We start from the raw sequence: 23757 nt of genomic DNA, 5'->3' as shown, positions 1-23757 counted from the left end.
TCGGCTGAGGACAATAGAGTCGAGCAAGTGCCAAAATAGAAGCAAACCATACACTGGGAAATCAGGGCCCAAATAACATGAAACATGGAGAAAGCTCCATAGTAACGCCGCAATCATTACCCAAGGCGCGTGAGTTGAGCCAGAATCGGGCCCAAGCTGCCAGTTCTTCCTGGTAAGATCCTAGGGCTAATGGGTCTTCAACAAGCACAAGTGTTTCAGGTAGTAGTTGCGCGTCAAAATGTTACTATATTTTGCATATCGCCGACATCCTCAGATGTCAATCGTAGAGGGATGGTTCGCATAGACGCCAGGGAGTATCTATAATCGGCAGCAGGCGTGTTTCGTCTATTCTGGGTGACAGAGAGCTAAATTTACCCAAGAGTGGATAAAGCCTGAGGTTTCAGCAGGTCGGCGGCTAGAGCAGCAGAGTGTGAGTAGTTGCTACATCCGAGGACGTCAAAGATGCCTTGATGGTGCGTGTGCCTCTGGCAGGAAGTGTATAAGCGCCGGCGTTGATATGGAAAGGTCAGGATCCGGCAAGGGACATCCCAAATGCCACGGCAGGCAATTCCTAGGCTCAATCAGTCTGCATGAAGACTCCAGAGCCCGAGAGTGTTCTAAGAATACAATTCTCAGCGACTACGCCAATTAGGGTGGTATCAGTACGCGCCGACGACCCAGGCCAGCTAGGCGCCGGGATCGGTGGAGGTCGTATCTCCTCATCATCAACGTAGTGAGCTTGGCGACGATGAAACAGATAAAATGGCATTCGTCAGAAACTAAAAGCATTTTAGGCTTCCGCAGCCCTGGGATTGGATGAAAGAAGGACTGGGGGAGCAGTGAAGATGGAGGTTGAGGAAGTCTGGAGCTGAAGAGCGCACGGGACCTTTCAGTTCCTTCCGCCGGCGATCACGCTTGCAAAAGCAACCAATAGGCATTTTTCTAGGGTCGATCCCACCAACCGAGCTGCAGGAGCCGCAGGAACACCGTGGACGGCGTCAAGGCTCACGCGAATTCCAATGCTAGGCTGTTCCCAATTGCTCCTTTGACAGTGCGGTCGTCTGATCACTTTCCCAGAGCCCGGTTCACTACGTATATTCTACGCTTATGTAGAGGCAAGATATCACGGTCAATATGTTCAATTAGCGATATTATGATAATTCAAAACACGTTTTGGGTGCTATCCCCATGAAATCGGAAGCAATCCAGCGCCACCTTGTTGCCCAGAGAAAAAGTAATGAAAAGTGCAAAACAACTCTATCGTGACGAGTAAAGAAGCAAACATCATGCTAGAGGGAATCTAATAGGTCGTATAGACAGTAGTCCCCGTCGGAGGAGGACCGTCAGAAGTAAAGAGGATTATATGCGGGTCATCATTCATGCCTTGGTTTCGTACTTGCGACGGAACATGCCATCAATCTCAGTGAGGTAGTATGTGCCGGGGAAGAGGGTCTCCGGGTTGCCAGTAGGCTTGAAGTCCTTGGCCAAGTGGGCGTGCTCGCGGAGATCACACATCGCCTCGTAATCGGTAGGAGGCAGGACGTTTCGGGCGTTGAGACGGTTGTGGAGGTCCAACTTCTCGACAATGTAAGAGACATCACCGACAACCTTAGCGCTGAAGAGAGAGCTGGCAAGACCGCTGCCATATGAGAAGAATCCAAGGCGCTTGGGCTGGCTAGGGTCAAAAGTGACATTGCTGAGCAAAGAGCAGAGACCAGCGTAGACGGTGGCGGTGTACATGTTACCGCAGAGAGTGGCAACATCAAGACCAGGGCGCACGCGCTCGGCGAAGCGCTTCTTGGTGAGACCCATAAAAGTCTTCTCGACAGTCTTGTCAGTTAGAGACTTTTCGTAGTCGAGGTCGCGGAGTTCGGGCGCGACTTCGGCAAACGAGGGGTGAGTTGGGTTGGCGATGTAGTCGTTGTACAGCATACGGGCGTAGGACTTTTGCACGAGCTTGCAAGTAGGGGCGTGGAAGAGGATGTAGTCAAAACGGTCCAGAGGGTCCTTAGACTCGTCGTGAGAAACACCGTTGGTGCCGTTCTGGGTCTTCTCCTTCAGGGTCTTCTCACGGGTGCCGTACGCCTTGTAGCAGGCATCGACGGCCTCGGTGTAGCAGCGGAGAGAGAAGTGGCCGTCAACAACGGGGTACTCGCTGCTAAGGTCGGGCTTGTAGAAGTCGTAGGCGTGGGTGAGGTACGAAGCACGGAGGCCGGGCTCAAAGACGATAGGAGCGTCGGGGCCGATCAGCATGGCGACGCAACCAGCACCACCAGTAGGGCGAGCATTGCCCTTGGCATAGAGAGCAATATCACCACACACAACGACAGCATCTCTGCCATCCCAAGCGGAAGACTCCACCCAGTTGATGCTGTTGAAAACAGCGTTGGTTCCTCCGTAGCAGGCGTTGACGGTGTCAACACCCTCGATGTTGGTGTTTCCGTGAGGAGCAAAGAGTTGCATGAGGACGGACTTGACGGACTTCGACTTGTCCAGCAGAGTCTCAGTGCCGACTTCCAATCGACCGACCGAGTTGGGGTCAATGTCGTACTTCTTCATGAGGGAGGAGAGGGTGGTGAGGGAAATGGAGTAGATGTCTATCGCAAATACAAGTTAGTATTGAGCAAGCAACAAACTCGAGTCTGGACCAAGTTCAAAACCTACCCTCGCGGTCATCGCAAAAGCTCATCTTGCTTTGTCCAAGACCAATTGTGTATTTTCCCTCGCTAACACCATCGTGCTTCTCCAAGTCCGTCTGGTCGAGACACTGTAACAATTCCGTTAGAATCGAGGCCCAGCTGTTAGGAAAAGAAACTTCGGTTCCGTACCTGACGGGGGAAGTAGACCTCAATGGCCTTAATACCGATGTTCTGGGGGCGAGACATATTGGCGGTGTCGGAAGAAAGAGGGGGTAGTATTTAGTATATGGTGGGGGAGTGGCTAACGACAACCGCGATGAGCTGTACACAGGAGTGAGGGAAGGAAGAGGAAGAAGAAGAGAAGTAGGAGTGATTGAAAAGAATAGGATGAGACGAGGGTTGTTTGAGGGGCCAAAGGAGCATGGTGGCCTGCTGTATAAGTAGTCGAAGGGCCAGGCCAGAAAATGCAGCGTAGGTCCTGTCCCTGAGAAGAGTGGCCCCCTCCACCCCTTCTTCACCTTGACTCTGTTTGGGAGCACAGCTCGAGGACTCGCCGATACACGCAAGAATGTCAAAGGAAAAATCGGCTAATACAGTAGTGTGCCACTCGAGAGCTCCGCGGTGGGGCTGATACAACTTTTTTTTCTCCTCCGAGGGGCAACCCCGAGTCTGAGGCTAGTGCTCGCCGTGGCTGATGCACCTTCCGCTGGTCCTCATTCTCCAGACCGCCCTCCTGCGAGGAAGGCAGTCTTGTGCACTTATCTTTCACGCGGATTGCCAAAAAGTCGAGGTGTATCTCCAGACTCTCGCCTGGGAATCTCTGGGGATCTGCTTGGTGATTTCCACAGTTGTTGGGAGCATCCCCAAAAGTTGACCGTGTCCAGGATCTGGTATACGCAGTACTCTTCATCCTGTCCCGAACCTCGCAGGAATCACCTCGACAGGAAGCTCTCCGATCTGCTCAGGAGCTTCCTTTCTCCTTCTGTCCGGTCCTCACCGACTCTTCTATCTCAAGGCTTGTCTGGATGTGAGCTTTCACGAGTCGAAACCACTATGCATAGGTCCAAGTAGCCATAGACCCATCTAACCCCGCCCTGTACAATTAACTTTAACTTTATCAATGACTATCAACAGGTGCGCCGCCTCATCATTCACAATTCAACGGCTTCGAACCGACATGCAAAGGATAATCTGATTCCATGCTTCTTGCTGCCTGCTATGTGAATTACTCCGGCTCCGCCATTATGAACACTTCTTAGATCTTGGTTTCTCAGTATATCCAGTCACCAAACACAGTGACCGTCCAATGAAAACCTTCAAGACGAGGAAATTGGGATTCTGGCTGCTTTTTATCGGCAACAGTGATTGCGATTACTGCGTAGATGTCATCTTATTCCGCCGGTCCACGGTCCGTCCAGCGGGCAGCACAGCTTGGAGCACAGCAACAAGTGCAGGACCATCTAGCTATCAGGTTTTTTTCGGTCAAACCGGTGTCCGACGCATTTTCACCTTTACCAGAAATGCAATGCAGCATAACTTATCAAAGTGGAATATCTACAGTACGCGTTCAAGTACGTCAAACTTCTTGGTTTCGTCCTCCACCCGTAGTTCCTGCATCACGAAAGTCGATCCTCCGGGATCGTAAGTATCTACGTGACGGGTAGCCATAATGATAAGGTTCAATATACTGGAAAGGTCCTTTATTACGGATCATCTAAGTATTTCTACGGCTATTCCAGACTTCCAGACTTCCAGTTCGACCATGGGAGGAAGCGGAAGGATTATGTGGAAGAAGCCTTTAAGGTATAAAGTATGAGGCCAATGAAGGGCGTACAAGCTGCGACATCGGCACCTGCCACTTCCGGTCTCCGAGAAACAATCGATCATCGATTCAGGATCTCGATTCTCGAGTCGAGACTCGAGGCGCTTCTGGATCCCGGTCAAACGAAATTTATCAATCTTATCTTGTGGGTCCGCGCACTCAGCCGAACAATTCCCTTTGATTCTGGTGCACCCACCTTTATTTTTTAACACATGCAACAATGCGCACTCTGGAGCGGAACATCTGAAACCTTGACTACTCTAATATTATAATGAAATCCACCACTATTATGGTTGCAGCTAGACTTGATCATGCAGCTTCTTCACAGCAGGGCGGCTGCGCTAGTAATACATACTGAGAGTCCGAGAGTCCAATCCTTCCTCGGCTGATGAAGATCAAGTGCGTAGGATTTGAACAGTGTGACATGTGCCTATCCGTACTCTGAACCTCGTGGGGCAAGTTTTGACAGGGCTGTACACCCTTCCCATGCTTGAGGCATATGGTGTGGCGCGCTACGTAGTAAATTTATATATCAATATAGAAAGTGGACCAATATCCATATCCATAAACCAACACAGCTACTACCTCATCACTCCGTAACCCCTTAACCAAGCAATGATATTTTGTACATACCCGAATAAGTACATCTCTTAAAACGCCATGCAACTTTTTCTCAAATAGTTAGGATTTACGGAGTATGGTCAGCGTGCAGGCAGAGGCACTAGTGTGTGCAGCACCACACCAAATTTGATAGCCCTGCTATAATTTACTGATTCTCATGGATCATACAGACCAGATTTCTGCATATATTGGAATTACGAACAGTCAAGTTGATGCCTGTCTGGAACAAAAACATGATTAGTCAGGAGATACCTGCGAGCCACATGCCAAGGCGCGCGGGAGATCGAAGACCTGGGTTATGCTATGTATAATTAATAAGCTTACGTGATTTATGCTGAAACGTTGCCATCGAGCCGCCAACCCATCAGCGCAGGGCGTCTGGAAGACGGGTCCGGGCATGGAAAGTGCCTGTTGAGCCACGGTTTTGCCTTGAAACAACTGCTGATAAGCGGCCTGAACTGGGGCTGTATATGGTGAATATAACGTCCTCTGTAGACGGCTGCAGTTCCATTCCATGTCGCCTCGCCCAGTCAACAGCCTCATGCCCCTTAATAATCCCCAAGCTCGGAATGGAATGAGAATTTCAGAAACCACTGAACTCGTCTGCCTGATCGTTCTAGTGGGTCGGTTCGTGGATTGCCTGCGCCACGCGTGAGTTCTGGTTGTTCGCCCGCGAGCGTTTGGAGATGCCAATGCCAATGCCAGTGCCAATCCCAAGTGGCTAACGCTCTCCCTCACCTCATCCTTTCCCCGTAATCGACACTCCTCAACCCTTCCCCGACGAGAAGCCATCCGCTCTCTTTTTATCGTTGGCTTTAATCTTTTTATTCTTATCGCTCGTTCTCGCCGTTGGTTTTACTTCGATCGTTCCGTTTCAGGGAGCATGTCTATGCTAGCCGTTCCTTTCCCCAGATCATGATCCCGCTGCGCCGCTCCCTGCCTTTCTGTCCTGCTCGCACGGCTCCTTAGAGTCCCGATCCGTCCGCCATGGCTATAGATGAGAAATACGAATATGATGCCCTTCCAATACCGTCTTATGAAGAGGCAACCACCAACCGAGCCAGCTCGTCCCGAACACATCTCCCCGACCAAGGGAGCGACGATCCGGAAGGCCAGGCCCTGCTTCACGATGACCGCAGGACCGCCGCCCGCGACGGGCCTCAAACCCGACCGCATGGGTACCATCCCCCTACAGTAGAATCTGTCCGAAATAGCGTCGATGATTTACACTCTTCACCTGCCACGTCGGAAAGGGGGTCGCTGGAGGAGTTGCGCGGAGAACTTGATCAGATGGATGTCGAGGATGGCGGCCAACACACGTCTCAACGCTCCCGGTTACGATCTCGATTCTCGAAGCCCTTCAGTAATCTGAGCCGAACTCTATCATCAATACACCTCCCATTCCGTCGGTATCTACCGAATTTCAAATTCACTATTGACCTGAACGCAGCCCGGACGAGCTTGAGCTCCAATGGATGTATCATCATGCTTCGCCTGTTCGGCCTATTACTCGTTGTCGCCATAATTTACATTTTCGTTGTTTCGGATATATTTAATCTCAGCTCCCGCTTTGTGGTCGGTCAGACGTATAATGCAGCGTCAGTGGAGAATTTCGTACAAGGTCACATCAACGAGTCAAATATCGCCGAGAATTTAAGGAGGGTGACGGAGTTTCCGCACATAGCAGGCACGGAAGGAAGCTACGTGCTTGCCGAATGGATACAACGAGCATTCGAGGATGCGGGTTTGGAGGCGATAAACATGGAAGAGTACCAGGTGTATATGAACTACCCTCAGAAGGATGGAAGGAGAGTGGCTGTTGTGGACCCTCCTGACCTCAAATGGGAGGCTATTCTTGAAGAACAGGATGCTGAGACACCTGTATTCCACGGGCACTCAAAATCAGGAAATGTTACGGGTCACCTCGTTTACGCCAATTACGGATCTCGGGAGGATTTCCAACATTTAAAAGATAAGGGGGTTAACCTGAACGGTTCGATCGCTCTTGTTCGATATTATGGGACCGAGTCAGACCGTGCTTTGAAAGTCAAAGCCGCCGAACTTGCCGGTGCTGTGGGCTGCATCATCTACTCTGATCCGGCTGATGATGGATTTGTTCGAGGCGCAGCCTACCCGAATGGACGGTTTATGCCGTCGGATGGCGTCCAGAGAGGCGCCGTCAGCCAGATGTCGTATGTGGTTGGAGATCTCCTCTCCCCGGGGTTTGCATCAACCCCTAAAATGAAAACGAGGTTAAGCCTCGACCAGGCTACTGGTGCACCAAAAATACCTAGTCTTCCCCTGGCCTGGCGTGACGCCCAGAGGCTTCTGCAGGTGCTCGAGGGTCATGGCTCAAAGGTACCGAAGAAATGGGTTGGTGGTGTTCCCGAGGTCAAGCACTGGTGGACAGGTGATGAAAAATCACCTATTGTCAATCTAAAGAACATTCAAGATGAAGAAGACCGACAGCCCATATACAATGTTATTGGAAGGATTTATGGGATGGAAGAACCCGAGAAGAAAATCATCGTCGGTAACCATCGCGATTCATGGTGTTTGGGAAGTGCAGACCCAGGCAGCGGAACTGCTGTTTTCCTCGAACTTGTCCGTGTCTTTGGTGAGCTTCTGACGTTAGGCTGGCGGCCATTACGGACGATCGAGTTTGCTAGCTGGGATGCAGAAGAATATAACCTGATCGGGTCTACCGAGCACGTGGAGGAAAGTATGGACAACCTGCGTGGGAATGCGTACGCCTATATTAACGTTGACGTTGGTGTTAGCGGCACAGACTTCGAAGCTGCCGGCTGTCCTCTATATGAGCGCGTTGTCATGCAAGTTCTCGGCCGGATTTCGGATCCTGTCACCAATGAGACACTGAAAGACATCTGGGAACAGAAAAAGAAGAGGTTCGCCCCTCTAGGAGCCGGAAGTGATTATGTGCCTTTCCAGGATCTCGCTGGAATCTCCAGCATAGACTTTGGGTTCACCGGAGACCCGTACCCCTACCATAGTTGCCATGAAAACTATGATTGGATGGCGAAATTTGGAGACCCTGGCTTCCAATATCACAAGATCCTCGGCCAATTCTGGGGCTTGCTACTGCTTCAATTTGCGGATAATCCGATTCTACCGTACGATGTGGAGGTGTACGCAGAGCGCTTGGCTAGTTATGTTATTGACCTGGAACGTCATGCAAAATCCAAGGACGTGCCCATCGACAACAGCGCCTCAAAGGATTCCTCCGTCAACCTAACACCTTTGTACAACGCTACCTCAAAGCTTCGAGGCAACGCAGAGCAGTTCCAGCGGTGGCCGAAGCTATGGCACGACGCTGTATGGGGTGCTGGAGGGTTCGAGAATAACATGATAGCAGTGCAGCGCATGTCGCACAATTTCCGGATGGCTAAACTCGATGTCAACCTTCTTGACAACCGGTTTGGCGGCGGGGTGAGTACAAAACACCATTGACACTGAAGCAACTGATAACTAACCAACTCCAGATACCTAACCGCACACAATTCAAACACGTTGTCTTCGGGCCCCAGCTTTGGTCCGGCTACGACGCCGCCATCTTCCCAGCTATCCAGGACAGCCTTGAAGCGAAAAACTGGACGCTAACGCAGGAATGGGTGGACCGAATTGCCGGCATTATCCTCGATGCGGGCGACAAGTTATTACATGACTGATTGACCTCCTTCGTACTCGTATATATTTCTTTTTTCTCAGCGACTACACCTACTGCATATATATTCTCCAATCTACTTGCCCAGGAACTCTCTAGGCTCACCTACCTACTTATTTGCTTTCATTACCTCCACGGCCTCTTGTCTACCATATATATATATGTCACCTTGTCCTTCTACTCTGTATGCATATCTCACATCATCACCGATAACCTGCTTTATCACTGTTTGCAACCCGGTTTGTATGAGAAGAATATGATCTTTCTCGAACACTTCTAACTCAAAAGTCAATGCGCTTGACTTCCATTCTTGCGTATCTCTTGTACCTCGGTAGCTTTTCTGCAACTTACCCAAGAGACGGAGATGCCTCTTGCATTTCCCTCACATACTGCATATCGCATTTCATCCTGCCTCATTTATTTCCTCCCTACTATTTACTGTGTACTTGACTCGCCAATAACTCTTATTGGTTTAGTGTACAACTGTTCAGAGCCCAGTGTTATTAACTGGATACTTGATTTTATTATCTGCTCATTAAGCCACTTCAGGTATCTATTTCGCTACTTCCAGGTAGCCGAGGATTGATTCAAATTTGACTGCAGTCTATCCATAGCACTTTGAACTACAATGCATAATTAGCAAGTAGGTTATTGTCTACTAATACGTGGTACAAAACGATAAGGGCATATTAGGCTGAGAGAAAAAGAGACCCAGATCCTGACCCGTTTCGACTTCCATTTCTATATCCTACACCGACTGTAGCTATTTAGTAGCATCCCACCCCATCTGGTTTCTAAAAGAATAGAAACGGGACGAAAAAATTAAGAAAAACAGAACCGCAGATAAGATTTTGACACCCAAAGGTTGGCGACCTCCCGCGTTAAGCCGATGCTGAAAAACGGAAAAATTGACGCAAAGAAAATAAAGGGCATAGAATGAACCTTTATCCACGTTATGCGCCGGGGACATTATGATGCGGAATGATATGTATCAGATGTATATATACAAGGAGACTGAGGAAAATAAAGAAGTTGGTTAACGAATCCATGTAATGCATTGTGCCGCCCAGTCCATGATGTATGATGGTTTGATGTTTCCCAGTATTACCCATTGAGATGCCAGTTATTAGAAGACGGAAAAAGAGACAGGGGAAAAAGGAATTAAGTAAGACGCAGGGAGACCCGGTGGTGACCAGCCGGCCAGTTTGATAGAGAATGCAAGCTTCTTCAGTCGGTAGCTTGTATGTAAACAGATGAAAGGTCGAACAGAATGCCAGCAACAATTCTCAAGACATTACCCAGTTGGTTACTTCCGGAAACCCTCAACGCCCAGCGTTGGAGTTTCCACCATGCGATCACAGGGCACACCCTCGTCGCGCCTTCGGGCAAAGAAGCTATCACACTCTGACACAATCTGTGCCCATTCTGCAAGAGCGCGACCAGCGTACTTGCTAGACGCAAGCTTGTCATCGGCTGTAACAGCTCGATCGATCTTTTTTGAGGAATTTTTGATCCCCCCATTGGTATGAGCCGTGCCATTGGTGCCCGTATCAGGGATATCTCGCTTCACGTCATCCTCTTCGATTCCAGAGTCAGTTGTGTCGTCGGAGGTTGTATCACCATCATCTGCCTTGAGAGTTGACCTTCGAAGCTGTAAATGTAGCTGTGACGCAACAGGGAGAGAGGGCATGTATAAACGCTTATTTTTGCTCGGCCACTGTGGCCTATCCATCCATTCCAAAGAAAATTTGAAGGTATACGGTTGATGCGGGGTCTTTGGTCGACACTGATCCCCAGGGGACCTGACATCCTGGCTTTTCTCTCCAGTCGCAGGCGAATCCGAAACCGTGGTATCGGAATCATCAGAGCTGGTGGCTGAGGAGGCCTCTTCATTCGATCGAGAGGAGCCGAACACGGCCTTAAGAATATTCCATCGTTTCTTCGGGGGATTATCGGTTTCGGAAACAGCATCTGCTTTTGAGGAATTGGTGTTCGAGGCTTGGTTAGGCGCCGATTGGGGGAGTACACGATCGAAGGACATAAAAAGATTCGAAGGGGTCATCGGGTTATCACATCGAATAATGATTATTCGGCGTCCTGGTGCTGGCATACAGGGTGCAGAGGACAATGGCGCTGCAAGGCCACTTTCTGCTTTGGTTTGAGTGGCTAGATAAAACCCCCAAAGGCGCTGTAATCGATTCGATAGAGTTTCATATATAATACTGCCATGATCATTATTAGTATGCACAGTGACACTGATGGTCAGCAGGTCATCGGTTTACTCACGAGTCAAGCGGTGTTGGGTCACCGTTAAACCTACCCAGCCGCCAGCACAAAAGACGGTGGAAATAGGCGCGGACCATGGGGCTCCAGTGACTAAAATAATGATAAAATAGTGGCTCACCGAGCAGAAAGCCAAGGCAAAGGTCTGCTTTCCTTTCCTCCGAACCGGTCCATGTACCCCAAATGCTAAATAAAAATGAGAAGACCCGAACTTCGGTGAGTGAATTGTGGCTTTGCATCATCTGGCGACAAGCTTCAAGCCAAAATTTCCAGTCGAACAAGTCCATCTCTATCATTTTCGAGTACCGTGCGATTATAGGTATGACTTCCTCGACAAAATCGCACAGCAGAAAGCACGCATTATGATCAAACAAGGAGGTTCGCTGCGCAGTTGTTTTCAAAATTAGGCAGAATGACTCGGCGTAAAATAATCGTGCGTGGTTGGGTTCAACCGAGGACTCGGAAAGGTAGTCTCGGAGAAGTATGATCAAGCGGTTCTCCGCCATAGAGCGATGGCTGTTAGCTGTTCCTAATGGAAGGGCCGAAGCCGATCCATCAGCGCCTTCAATAAAATCGTCGAAAGTGATTGCTGCGGTATTATGAGAGCTCTCTTGTGCTGGGCCTTGGGACTGCTTGTATAGAGTATCCTCAAGAACAACAAGAATTTGGGCATGGATGGGAAGCAAACCCGGAGATAGGACGCGCCCACTCTTCTCAAGGTATGATGGTATGGCGTCCGCATACAACAAATGGATGTACTTGACGAAGACGTAAAAAAGATCAGTGTCTCTGCCGCACCATCGAGACACCCAGGGACTTTGCCACTGAATCTGAGTTATACTCAACGGAACATCGGGCTTCTGGCGAAGATATCGCATTAAAGCCGTATGCGCATGGAATGACAAGGGTCGTAAAGCCGGAGGAAAGTTCAGAGCAAGCTCCTGGGCCATTGTACGAAGTCCACTGGTCGTGTCGACGTGAGACTCAGCGTATACTCGCCGGAAAACGTTAGGCGGTATATTCCAAAGCCTGACGAGAACATCTGCCACACCAGGGCAGAAAAAGAATGCATAAGCGCAAGCTTTACCACAGAACGACACCAAACTGGCAGGAGCATGCCTCATAGACATTCTTTCAACCACGAAAGCCATTTGAGACATGAGGTTTTGCGTGAATATGTTCCTTATGTTATGGTGGATAGACTCTACAAGAAAGTCTGATCCTGAAGATGCTTCAGAGGTCTCTGAAATAGACGTTGCCGTGTGCTGGAGTGGTTTAGGTAGCTGCGTATCAGGAATTGGCATTGGGAATGGTACTCTCCATTCACAGCGAGACATTATGCCGACCACTGCTTCTAGGTACACTGGCCTATCTGTACCTGAAATGGATTGATTATGTTTGCCGTTTAGCATGTCTAGTAACCCGGTCCACCATTTGTTGAGTATGGTTACCCGTCGATCTAGGTCTTCGGGCCTCAAACTTTTGATGTTTTGAGGGGGATGCAGTCGGTTGAGAAACGGCATGAGTGAAGAGCGAATGACATTAGCTTTAAGCGCACTGGATTTGGTTTGAAACCTGGGGGTCAACAAAGTCAGTATTCGCACAGCGAAATCTCACGTCAACTTAAAAATGATTACATACTTTTGAAAGTCGGCTTCAAGTCCCCGGAAAGCATTCCAAAGTTCGTCCTTCTTCTTAGGAGGATCCTGGCCCCCAGAACTATTGCCGGAAGGACCAGTCGTCTTCGAAGTCGGTGGGAGCACTGGAGTTGATACATTGAAAGATGATGTGAGCCTCTCCAGGGACCCCTTAGGGAGTAGGGATCTCGGTGACGGACTGCTTTGTGTGCTCGGGCTGTCGGCCCGGCTTTGGGTTACAACAGCGACCATCGGACGGCGAGGTCGTTTGCTTAGTATCGTTCGCTTACGGCTCGGCGTAGTGGAATCAGAACCTCTCGCCAGATCTAGGCTCCCAGAGCTTCGAGAAGATGGAGCTTGCGATGACGAGTCTTCTCCCTGGAGGGTCCGCAGGCGGGAGGTTTTCGGCGGAGGAGAGCCTGATCGGTTCGGGGAGCTTGACATCCATGGCTTTCGCGCAAAACTAACAAGCCTCCCTGACATTGAGCGCGCTTTGGAGGGTCGAGCAACAGGTGATGGGGGCCTGGTTTGTGGAACCTTTGGTGGAGGCTCCGGAGGCTCTGCAGGGGGAGTATCGGCCAAGTCCTCAGTCGAAACAGTGAAACGGGATACTGCAACGGTCGACTTTTCCTTGGAGCGACGGAGGGAAGTTCGCCTTAAGATATCTTTCCCAGCTGCCACATCTTCTTTTGACGGGGAGTCGGACTGTTTCTGGAACGTCAAGTCTGAGAAAGTCCTTCGAAGCCCCGGAGAGCCCGGCTCGGATGTGGATAGGTCGGGAAGATTGTTGTAGCTCGCGGCTCGGGATAACCAACTTTCCTGGTCATCCTGGTGAGTTGTCGTAACTTCGGGAGCAGGAGGAGACATGACCGGGTACAGCCAGTGCTATCCGCTGGAGTTCTGTCGCAAGGGCTGCTAGAGAAGTGTAGCTCACCCCCCCGACTGGGGGTGGACAGTAGCTGTTGTTGATTTTGACAAGATCAGCTCCTCCATGTAAAAAACAATCGACAGGAAGTGAGGCTATTGCATGAGAAAACAGGCTCCTTCGAAAACCATTGAACCGCTAGACGACGACAGGATTGGAGGGTCGAGGAAGGGCTCGAGAAGGTGGTCTGGAGAGGGATGGCAGTGCAAGCAAGCACAGGGCGTAGGCGCAGGCAGCACCGAAAGGTAACGCTCGAATAGAGGGGGCGCGGTACTCGTTAACGAGGGGCTGAAGCTGCTTGATTCCTGGGGTAGTGAAACAGGGAGCTTCCAAAAATCACAGGCTTGTCGCAGGCTAGGGACGGAGAGGGTTAGCTGGGCTAATGTTGGAGCGAAGGGAGGAGGCGTGCGGTTGATCGACAGCGGAGGAACGATCGATGAATTAATTGGCAGCAGGGGGGTGAGATTGGACGAAGGAATCTTCGTTACCTTCTTTCGTACCCCTCCCCCTTTCCATTAAAGGTGTTTAGCAACTAAAATGAAGTCGCCGGAGAAAGAGAAGAGAGCAGGAGAAAAAGAGAGGCACAAAGAGAAGGGAACAGGGGAGCCGGAGATGTTCCCTTGGGCGGTATTACCAAAACTTTACATACCAGACGCAGCCTGTCGTTGCTTATCCTCAGTCGCTGACTTGGAGACAAGGGCGGAAGTGGAACTTAATTAAAGAGAAGTCTTTGAGGAGCTGGCAATATTAATAGATGGCAAAGCTCTTAAGTTGGCCGGGCAAATCCGAGTGTTTATTGTCAGATCTAGGATCTAAATCAGACAAGGCTGTGAGAGTCACCGCCACCCCGTGAAGCCAAACAAACACTATTGTACCGGACCATGGCGTTTCGCCTCCATTTCTTACCACTTTTTGGAGTGGAACAGTGCCGTTTTCTTGTGTCTTATTAGTATCGCATTATTGGGATTGCCTTAATAGCTCCTGTGGCTCTTAATATAAGTTTACTACTACTGCTTTATTAGTAGCACTATTTGATATGGTAATGTATTGTATTATATAATACCAAACTTCCGGCGTCGGGAGTTTCAACACTCGAGCTGCTAAGCAAACAGCTGGGACTCGAGGGGATGATGTCAAGTTCTCGCATTCGAGGATTCAAGTCCAGGTTTAGCTGCAAGGACGATAATAAGAGCGCAGTGTTTCTTGCAGGATGGGTGTAACTACGACTTACGCTGCAGATGTCCACGTACATACATTCCCCGTTTCCGACTACCAACCTCTCTCCGCCAGACCGTTTGCGCTGACCCTTCCATGCTACCTGGAGCTCAGTTGTGGCTGGCCTCTCCATATTGGGGAAATATTCGTATTGTCTATCATTCCGATTCCACTCGAGATAGACACTGCATATGATGCTCAATCGAAGACATCCACATTGCTGTTGATATCCTCTCTCTTCCGCTCCATATATCCCAGCTAAGAAACTCAGCTCGCGCCATATCTGACCCATCACACGTCTTGTCACCAAACTATTCAAAAAATAATTCTCGAAAGCATGATTACACTTCGGTATGAGCCCCTTTCCGAGAATGTTGTACGGGTTCCCGGATGCATGACAATATATCTTCTGCTGTGTACCTGGCGACCAGCAACATTCCATCAGCGGCCGCCCCTTCTCACGACCTTCCGACGCTTCTTGCCAAGCGTGAGGAGTTTCCACTAACTATCTGCCATCTTAAGCCCAGTACTGCTCTGCAGTCTTCGGAAACCTCGTCTTATCTCAGCTTGCTGGTACGTCTCAATATAAGCTAGTTCGCCCCATTTCTTAGTTCTGCGATGCAGCACTTTCGTGGTTGTTAGACCCAAGGCAGTATCGACAACACATGCATCATCGTACAGGAATGCGGAGGACATCAACGACTTACGTATTCAAATATTCAAGTGACTGAAGAGACAAAAAAAAAAAAAAAAAAAAAGCCTAGCGGTCTAGCTCTGGGGCTGTCGTAACACTTTGCTCCGCTTCTGATATGGCAGAGTCCCCTGCGTCCTATCTGGTAGTACCAGTCTCTACGAAAGAAGAAACGAATTAGCAACATTTTATTTTGCATGTCGACGGATTATCTTTCAAATTCTGGCGTCATGGACCCTAATTAACTAACTATAGGCGGCATAATGACTACAATATGTCGCACAATCAAGTCATGATTGTTCCATTCAATCTGCTTACTGACATCCCACTGCCAGGTCCAAATAGAGTGAGCACTTTGCCCGTGCAGTTATGCCAGAGGTTTAAATGATATTCTTATTCAAGTCTGTCAGTATCAGCTCCACACTCTACACTGATTGCCCTACATTGAAAACGGGATTATTTTCTACTTTGGTTCTTCAGGACAATATATGAGGACTCAAGGAAAATTTCATGTGCTCCAAGTAGCTTTAATTTACAGTTCCTTCAGAACTCAACAGAAGAAAACGTTGCAAGTCCCGACCCGGTCTCTATAAGTCCCAAGTCTTGGGACCTTGAATCTCTAACGATATAAAGAAACTTAGTGAGCGGCGGGAGCCTCATCCTCTTCCTCCTCAAACCAGCTCTCCTCAACGGGAGCGGCCTCGCCGGTAGCGGCCTGGCCCTCAACCTCAACTTCCTGGGTCTCGTAGGAGTTCAATTCATTGGCGAGGCTGGCTTCTTCGGGGGATTTGGGGGCAGCAGGAACGCTGAACTTCTGAGTGTGGGCCTCAGCGTCACCGGGCTTGATGGGCGCAGGCTTGTAGGCACGGAGCTCACGGAGGTAGAGTTCCTGGACAGGGTCGGCTGTAAAATGTTAGAGTTTGTTAACTCGTCGGGGCCCCGCAACTGCAGTAAATAGAGATGTCGCAGTCGAGGAATTGGAAAAAGGCAGAACTTTGAAATTACATACCCCGACGGACAGCGGAGGTCAGGAAGGTGCGGCGGGCGACAGAGGGGACCTGTTGCCGAGAGACGCGGGAGAAGAGGGAGCGCTGCGAAAGGGGTTAGCATCAGGGATCGAGCGGGCTGAGCAGTGTGAAAAGATCAAAAATGACTTACCGAAGCCCTGAGAGACTGAGACATCATCGTGGAGATAATGGAGATGAGAGGACTCGAGGATAGAATCTGCGAAGACAGGAGTGCTTTCATCCGTGAAGCCGAAGTCGAAGTTGGACGTTTGTTCGGGTGACTTCGGCTTGGCGGGTGACTCAGCATCGCCTGCGGCTCTTCATTTCACGAGTTGACTCTTCCAGCCCAACTTCACCCCTCCCTCCACCTCCTCTCCTCGCCAACCCCTCGAAACGCCGTCCTCGCTGTTTCGCACAACCTGATCGTCTTGAAACTCGACAGCCGACACTGTTTCGCTGCCCGCGTTCCCGTACGGACTCGTTCGTAGCGGCTTGTCAGATTCTGTGACCCTTTTCCGTGAGATATCGCTCACTCACGGAGACCTTGACTGGTTTATCGCGGTCGGAGAAGTCCGGTTTCAAGGCTTCAAAGGTTCTTTGGAGTTGTCCCAAGAGATCTCCTTTTGTGTGCTGCTGCTGCGAAGGTGCTTTCCGCTGGTTCTGTGAATCAGTGTCCATTCCGGAAAGGTAAAGCGTCACTTGAAGAACCTGACATCCTGCCCTTTATTCCGTCTCTTTGAGGCTTCAGCTTCAAAGAGATAGAAGAGCATTATTTAGGTGGCAAGATGGTCCTAAGTCGTAGTCTTTGCTTGATGATAAAATCCATACTATCAGGCTTTGTTCCATCACTGTCCACCAGATTCATCGTCTTCATAACACTCGGGGCTTTGTGGCTAACATGATCATGAAAGACAGTGACGCAGAGACGTGACTTGAAAAACAAGTCCTCGATATTTGCGCCGCTGCTCGTATTCCACTCTTTTATTTCCTACTGAGAACGAGATCCTCAATTGTCCGTTGACGAACTACAGCCGCCAATCTGTATTCGCCACTGTTCATTCGTTTCTGTACCCGAAAAAATACACTTGCGGATAAGCGTTTGAAATCATCAAAGCCACCGAAACAGCTACGTGAACACGCCAAGAGTACTAAATCACCGAAGATGGCCGCCATATCTCCCGCAGCCCTGCAAGACCCCAACGCTCAGTGGAAGAAGAATCTTTCGGCACACGTCATTTGCCCAGAATGTAAAGAAGTGCCGCCAAACTTGGAATTCCCCGGGTCTCATGAAACCGTCTGTGGTTCCTGTGGGCTAGTGCTTGCGGATCGCGAGATCGATATGCACTCTGAATGGCGTACCTTCTCGAACGATGACCAGAACAACGATGACCCTTCGCGTGTTGGTGATGCTACAAACCCGCTATTGAATGGTGATCAGCTGGAGACTCAAATTGCTAGCGGTGGTTCTGGTCGTGTCCGCGATTTGTACCGCGCGCAAAATAAGCAGTCCAGTGAGAAGGCAAACAAGGCTCTTCTTGCAGCGTACAAGGAAATCGGTGCTCTATGTGATGGTTTCGGAATTCAGAAAAACGTGGCGGACACCGCCAAGTATCTTTTCAAGATCGTTGACGACGCAAAAGCGTTCAAGGGCAAGTCTCAAGATGTGATCATCGCCGGATGTATTTTCATCGCCTGTCGCCAGTGCAAAGTTCCTCGCACTTTCACTGAAATTTTCGCTGTTACCAAGGTAACAAGAAAGGAAATTGGGCGCATTTACAAAGCTCTAGAGAAGTTCTTTACCGCCCAGAACCTTGAACGAAATAATGCGGTAGTCTCGAATGGAGGCGTGCCTGATCCCAACGACACCTACACGGCAACGACCTCCACGAAGCCCAGCGACCTTTGCAATCGTTTCTGCAATCTTCTCGATCTCCCGTTCCAAGTCACCAGCGTGTCCTCGTCTCTGTCTGATCGCGTAACCACCGAAGGCAATCTCGCTGGACGCTCGCCACTTTCCATCGTTGCGGCTTGCATCTACATGGCCTCATACTTAATGGGTCACCCCAAGTCCGCGAAGGAGATTTCCCAGGTAGCGCACGTCAGCGATGGTACAATACGCGGCGCCTACAAACAACTCTACGCTGAGCGTGACGCCTTGATTGATAAAGAATGGATCAAAGATGGGAAGGGCGCTCTGAAAAACCTACCACCCAGCTAATCTGCAAGCGTTGGTTTTTTTTGTTTTTTTTTTTCCAAGTTGAACACTTGACATCACACTTATGGCTCACCGCCAACATGTTTACCCATTTATGTCTTTTGATTTGCGTAGTTAGAACGTGGAGATCATACCATAGGCTATTACTCCAAGATACCCAACAACATCAAGAAAAAAAGAAAAAGAAAGAAAAAAAAAAGAAGACAAAAAACATGGATTTAGAGGCCCTGGATTCATTTCCTTGCTGTTCCGTTCTTATACATTCTAATTTCCATCATACTTAATTCGGCGTTAGTATGCTTGCAAAGCAGTTCAACGAGACTAAATTGAGATTAAAAGAACTCCATACCTGATTGAATTTGCGTCCATTGAATTCCTATTTTGCCGTGCCTCTTACCAGTGGATATCAAATGTTAAACTCGGGCTCGCTCTCTTCGAATGGTAAGCTTCCTAAGGTATTTACGTTGTAAAGCAAGTATAAATATATCAGTAGTTTCCAAACATGAAAGGGATAAAGCCTAGAGCAAAACAAAAAAAAGAGATATACAGAAATAGGTCCTTTCATCCTCAAGAAACCTACTCGAGATATCATACTAAGTTCTATGTTCTAATTGGTGATTATTGTGTTGTAGACGTAAACTTGAGTTCGAATACATGGCCAAGCCTTGCCATAGGCCCGAGTATTAAGAGACAATAAAGGATCATACAGGGTAACTAACTGAATTGAAGTGGTGATTTGTAGCACGAGATTAGATTTAGATTGGCTTGTCATTTAGCAAGAGTGCTCTATGTCTGAGATATGCAGACAACACTGCATCCCAATTAGGCTAGAAAGGAAAGAAGCGTATAATGGACATGAAACGAGAGACAGATAGATCACTGGGAGGACACCGAATTAACGTGCAATAGATTCATCGCCGTCAGAAAGTCGTTTGCCATCAGCCGAGGCAGCCAGGGACTCGGCTGCATTGTCAACACTGTCGGCGTTGCCGGCCACAGCAGACGGAATGTTGACCTGCTTGTCCAATTGCTCGGCCATTTCCTCCGACGACTCGACCTCAGTTGCACCGACGAGTGGATCCTCTTTCACATCTTCCGTCTTCGAGGCCTCGATGATGGTCTGGGTACTCGGTGACTCGAGGACTTCTTCCTTGGGTTGTATCTGGGGATCTGCTGATTCAACGGACATATTCCGAGCCAGGGGGGGTGCCATAGTATCGTCCGAGCCTGATGGCTCTGGTGTTGACAGGGTGGTGCCAGGCTGCTCATCCTTATTCCCATCACCGACAACTAGGTTGCCGTCCTCGTGAATTTGCCAAACATTCCAGGTTTCGGTTATCTTGATCTCGGGGATCGTAGGTAGGCGGGCAGCGGGCTTCTCAACAGCAGGCTTTCTCCGAGCCGGACCACGAGCACGGCCCTTTCGAGCGTCGCTCAGCGGCCCCTTTTCTACAGGGGCTTCCTTCTTTTCTTGAGGTTTTGGAGGCGCCTGCGGACCAACCTGCAGGCGCGAGTTCAAGTCAGAGAGGAAACCAGCCTTGATAGAAGCGATTTTACCCCCAGTTGGGCGAGCTGGAACAGCTGGTTTCGGTTTGGTTGGCGGGGCCTGTGCTTCTTCACCCTCTGTTCGGGCGGCGGCGCGATTTGCTGGCCGTGCGGGGATCTGAGGCTTTGGTCTATCAGGAATAACTGGTGGCTGTCGCTTCTCAACCGGGGAAGTCGGTTTTGTGGACGCATCCACCTGGGGAGGTTGCCGCTTCTCAGGTCGACGGGGAAGGATCGGCTTTGTGGGCACCGCTGGACTCGTGAGCTGTTTTTCTTCTGATGGCTCTATCGTTGTCACCAGCGTCTGGCTTTCCGGCGCGTCTTCCCAAATATCTCGACTGGGGAACCTCTGTTTCGCAAGTCCGGGGTGAGTGGGAGGTTCTTGCTCCCCTGAATCTAATATTCGCTTCGCAACCTGGTGGCTATCAATACCGGGCTCTCGGGATTTGCGGGCTTCCTCTTGTTCAGGTGTCTCAAAACGGTCCTGCTTCGGGATATCTGGGGTGGAGACAGTGGCATGAAGCTGGTGGCTGTTAGGCGAATCTTCCCAAATGTCCTCGCTAGGGAACCGATGCTTAAGAGCGTCCGGGCGCTTCTTCATGACCTCCGCTGCGGCAAGGGGTTTGCTCTCTTTCGATCCGTCCTCGGGGAACAACGGCTCGTATTCTTCAACGTCTTCGAGAGGCGTATTTACTATCTCTTCGTCCCGAGAGTTATATCTTGCCAGGGCGGGGGTGCTGCCACGATAACTTGTGGCTCTGCTATTCGATCGACTTTCGTTGACGCTAGGCGTTCGGCTTCGGTCTTCATAATCCTGGAACGTTGGAGATACAGCGGCGTGCTGATATGCGGATTCAGGACGCACTTCATCGGCGGCCAATATCGGTTCTTCTTTATCGTCCTCTCCTATACCCTTGTGTGTTATTTCGTCTGGGTCCGGAGTTTGAGCGAAACCATCAGGGTGATGGAGGTGGTGATAGGGTTCATCGACGTGAATAACGGAAGCCTCCTTTTTCTCTTGCCCTTGTGCTTCGGTGGCCGGAATGCTTGCCTGACGGAGCGGGGACTCAACAACGGGACGGGTGTCACCTTTCGATTCTGGAGGTGGAGATGCAAGACGATGACTATACTCATCGGCAGCAATGTAGCCAATCTCTTCTTCTGGTGTCCCGGTTACGGCTGGGGAGGTCCCTTGAAATCATAATTAGCAAAGATGCCCCTTTATAATATACCTAGTGGTCAGAAAAAGACTTACCTAGACCTGAGCCAGTGACGGCAGAGCCCCGAACGATTTTGTTCAGATCATCACTACTCAGGGCCCCATCAGGCCGTGGTGTACCGGATCCATATTGTCCTTGTTGTTCGTCCTTCACGTATTCGTTTGGATGCTTCTCATACCAAGCTTTCTCAAACTTGTCGTTGGCGGGAACACCATGGCCATGAAGGCCATAGCTACCGGGTGGCAGAGAAGCTTCCCTACCACTACGAGTTCGGTTATGGCCGCGCCCAGATCGCTGGTTCGGCTGATCCAGATAAGGGCTGGGAGAAGGAGCTTGTACATCCCCTGCATTAGCTAACATTGGAACTCTCTGGCCGATTTCTGGAATGCCATGCTCATCATCATGGCTTGACTGTGGGCGGTCGAAAGACGCTGTTGAGCCTGGCCGTGAACCCCGAGAGGACGAGATGGGGCGAGCCACCCGTTCTGGCTGTTCATCTTGCGCAGGAGATCCTATCGTGCCCAAACCTGCAGCTGTAGCCTGGCTTGAATCTGTGCGAGTTACCGCCTGCACCTGGGCCTTGGCGCTGGAAGTGGGGAGGGAAGGCCGGGGCGCATGAAGCTTAAGGTCGCTGGCCACGTTCCGCGTCTCCGCAGGAGTTGTGTGTTGGTTGTCGGCGGCATTAATGGCATCCAAATCCTCGTATTCAATGCCTTCTTCACCAAGCGATGGTATTGTCACACTGGGAGGCCGAGGGGGCAGGTCGTTGGAAACAGTCCGAGACAAGGTCGAACCATTAGGAGGCTCGTTCAACGGGGAGGGGGCGTAATTGGAGCTCATAGGAGACGCGGCACGGTCAATGCGACGGCTTGGACGAGGAGGGATTTTCGGCAAGTCTGGGGTTGGAGCTTTCTCGAGAGGCGATCTTGACGGACGAGGGGGCACGACGGGACCCGGACCCGATTGTGTCGCCATATTGAACTGGTATATGTACGATATTGGTCAAAATGAACTAGAGTGTACTTTATTTCTGATTAGCAATCGAGCCCGAGCATCCAGAAGGTTATAAAGCTTGGTAGCTGTGAAGTAATGGGCGCAGGCTGAGGTATAGGAATGAATGCCCCCAAACAACTTCACACAGTAAATTGCACCTATAAATTCACCAGTCTCAAGCCTGACCAACTCAGATATCAGTTCTAGCTCCGGGTCCCTTAGAAGAACCGGGGTCGGAGAGAGACGGTGTAGGGCCAAATGCAAACAGGGCAGAGTGTCGACGCCGAGGCCATGATAAGATAAAGGAAACCCCCCAATCTCACCGCTCAGCAGCTGAAAGCGGCAGCAACATTCCTTAGCCCAGGAGACTGGATTCGTATCTGGGCCCATGGATGGGAAGGGGGTATGGGGGAGACATGTACTCACTGATGCGGCAATGATAACAGACTGGAGATTTAGTCTTTATAGCTAAGATCGAGAGGGCAAAGGGCGATTGATAGAGTGACGGGGATCTCAGCAGGAGTGTTTAGTGAATTGACGAAATAGAGTATTGACCGTGGGAAGAGTATATGGGGGCTCTGAATTGAGACGACTGAAAACGCAGAAAGAAGCCAGAGCAGCAGGAGGAGCAGATGATGTATGACTTCTCCGAACGGCTGTTTCTCCAGGCCTGCAAAAACCGACAATTACTGCATGTAAGATAACCAGTGGCCCTAAAACGCCGCCTTACCGCTTTCTTCCTGCCACGGCCCACTCCGCTGGCTCGTGACGTCCTTTGACGCCATTCGAGGGCCTCCTCCACGGTCTCGAAACTGTATGGTGACTGTACGGGGGCTGTGAACCAACGAGGGTCGTTCGTCGCAATTACAATGCTTCCGCAAAAAAAACCGCTGGTTTTTAAAAGTTTTCAAGGTTCTTCTCGAGAGTTGGTATACTACCTCCTTCATAAAAGTCCGGGCTTCAAACGGAAACTGGACACAATTCCAAGCAAGACTAACTCATGGTAAAATACCGGTGATTTCCATATTTCTAAAAGCTCAGGCTGTTTTGCCAGAGAATAGAATTACTCCCTTCTTTTACCTTGGTAAGAGGGGAGGCCGATTTTGGTTTTCTGCGGCCTTTTCAAGATTGAGCTGAGGCATTTTCTTGCATAAACATGTCTCAACTCCATTCGGTCATTTTCAATCTACCTAGGTATACTCAAGGCGCACAGATAGGGCGGAAATCATGAGCTCAAACTCTTTATCAGGCCTATTAATATA

The 23757-nt window shown here is 50.0% G+C and overlaps 8 protein-coding genes across 8 annotated transcripts; 3 read left to right on the top strand and 5 right to left on the bottom strand.

The window, feature by feature from the left end:
• Positions 1-1377: 1377 nt before the first annotated feature.
• On the bottom strand, positions 1378-2885 carry erg13 (hydroxymethylglutaryl-CoA synthase; the record flags this gene model as incomplete). The annotated part of the gene is made up of 3 exons (XM_040809985.1): positions 1378-2597; positions 2665-2767; positions 2829-2885. 3 exons carry the CDS (start codon positions 2883-2885, stop codon positions 1378-1380), a joined length of 1380 nt encoding a protein of 459 aa, XP_040666195.1.
• An 811-nt stretch (positions 2886-3696) lies between these two features.
• On the top strand, positions 3697-4368 carry ASPVEDRAFT_567206 (uncharacterized protein). Its single transcript, XM_040815241.1, has 2 exons — positions 3697-3706; positions 3774-4368. The coding sequence occupies exon 2, from the start codon at positions 3946-3948 to the stop codon at positions 4282-4284; it is 339 nt and encodes a 112-aa protein (XP_040666194.1). The 5' UTR covers positions 3697-3706; positions 3774-3945; the 3' UTR covers positions 4285-4368.
• An 886-nt stretch (positions 4369-5254) lies between these two features.
• ASPVEDRAFT_567329 (uncharacterized protein) lies at positions 5255-6139 on the bottom strand. Its single transcript, XM_040815244.1, has 2 exons — positions 5407-6139; positions 5255-5298 (listed from the first exon to the last, which is right to left on the bottom strand). Exons 1-2 carry the CDS (start codon positions 5872-5874, stop codon positions 5287-5289), a joined length of 480 nt encoding a protein of 159 aa, XP_040666193.1. The 5' UTR covers positions 5875-6139; the 3' UTR covers positions 5255-5286.
• On the top strand, positions 6070-8768 carry ASPVEDRAFT_82002 (M28 family metallopeptidase; the record flags this gene model as incomplete). The annotated part of the gene is made up of 2 exons (XM_040817120.1): positions 6070-8529; positions 8583-8768. 2 exons carry the CDS (start codon positions 6070-6072, stop codon positions 8766-8768), a joined length of 2646 nt encoding a protein of 881 aa, XP_040666192.1.
• Positions 8769-10070: 1302 nt separating this feature from the next.
• On the bottom strand, positions 10071-13551 carry ASPVEDRAFT_126716 (DUF1765 domain-containing protein; the record flags this gene model as incomplete). Its single annotated transcript, XM_040806391.1, has 3 exons — positions 10071-10986; positions 11051-12622; positions 12689-13551. The coding sequence occupies 3 exons, from the start codon at positions 13549-13551 to the stop codon at positions 10071-10073; spliced, it is 3351 nt and encodes a 1116-aa protein (XP_040666191.1).
• A 2165-nt stretch (positions 13552-15716) lies between these two features.
• ASPVEDRAFT_165221 (ATP synthase subunit H) lies at positions 15717-16700 on the bottom strand (the record flags this gene model as incomplete). Its single annotated transcript, XM_040808635.1, has 3 exons — positions 15717-16418; positions 16525-16606; positions 16674-16700. The coding sequence occupies 3 exons, from the start codon at positions 16698-16700 to the stop codon at positions 16153-16155; spliced, it is 375 nt and encodes a 124-aa protein (XP_040666190.1). The 3' UTR covers positions 15717-16152.
• Positions 16701-17684: 984 nt separating this feature from the next.
• Positions 17685-18740, top strand: ASPVEDRAFT_127421 (transcription factor SUA7; the record flags this gene model as incomplete). The annotated part of the gene is made up of 1 exon (XM_040806453.1): positions 17685-18740. One exon carries the CDS (start codon positions 17685-17687, stop codon positions 18738-18740), a length of 1056 nt encoding a protein of 351 aa, XP_040666189.1.
• Positions 18741-19632: 892 nt separating this feature from the next.
• Positions 19633-22477, bottom strand: ASPVEDRAFT_128517 (Aim21 family protein; the record flags this gene model as incomplete). Its single annotated transcript, XM_040806558.1, has 2 exons — positions 19633-21473; positions 21538-22477. The coding sequence occupies 2 exons, from the start codon at positions 22475-22477 to the stop codon at positions 19633-19635; spliced, it is 2781 nt and encodes a 926-aa protein (XP_040666188.1).
• Positions 22478-23757: the final 1280 nt, after the last annotated feature.

Source organism: Aspergillus versicolor (assembly GCF_001890125.1).
Source record: "Aspergillus versicolor CBS 583.65 unplaced genomic scaffold ASPVEscaffold_3, whole genome shotgun sequence".
In the NCBI taxonomy this organism is placed as follows: Eukaryota; Fungi; Ascomycota; class Eurotiomycetes; order Eurotiales; family Aspergillaceae; genus Aspergillus; species Aspergillus versicolor.
This window is presented reverse-complemented; position numbering and strand designations above follow the sequence as displayed.

Coding starts and splice junctions, on each gene's coding strand:
- ASPVEDRAFT_567329 (XM_040815244.1), bottom strand. CDS start 5,874: ATGGCTTCTCGTCGGGGAAGGGTTGAGGAGTGTCGATTACGGGGAAAG.
- ASPVEDRAFT_567206 (XM_040815241.1), top strand. CDS start 3,946: ATGAAAACCTTCAAGACGAGGAAATTGGGATTCTGGCTGCTTTTTATC.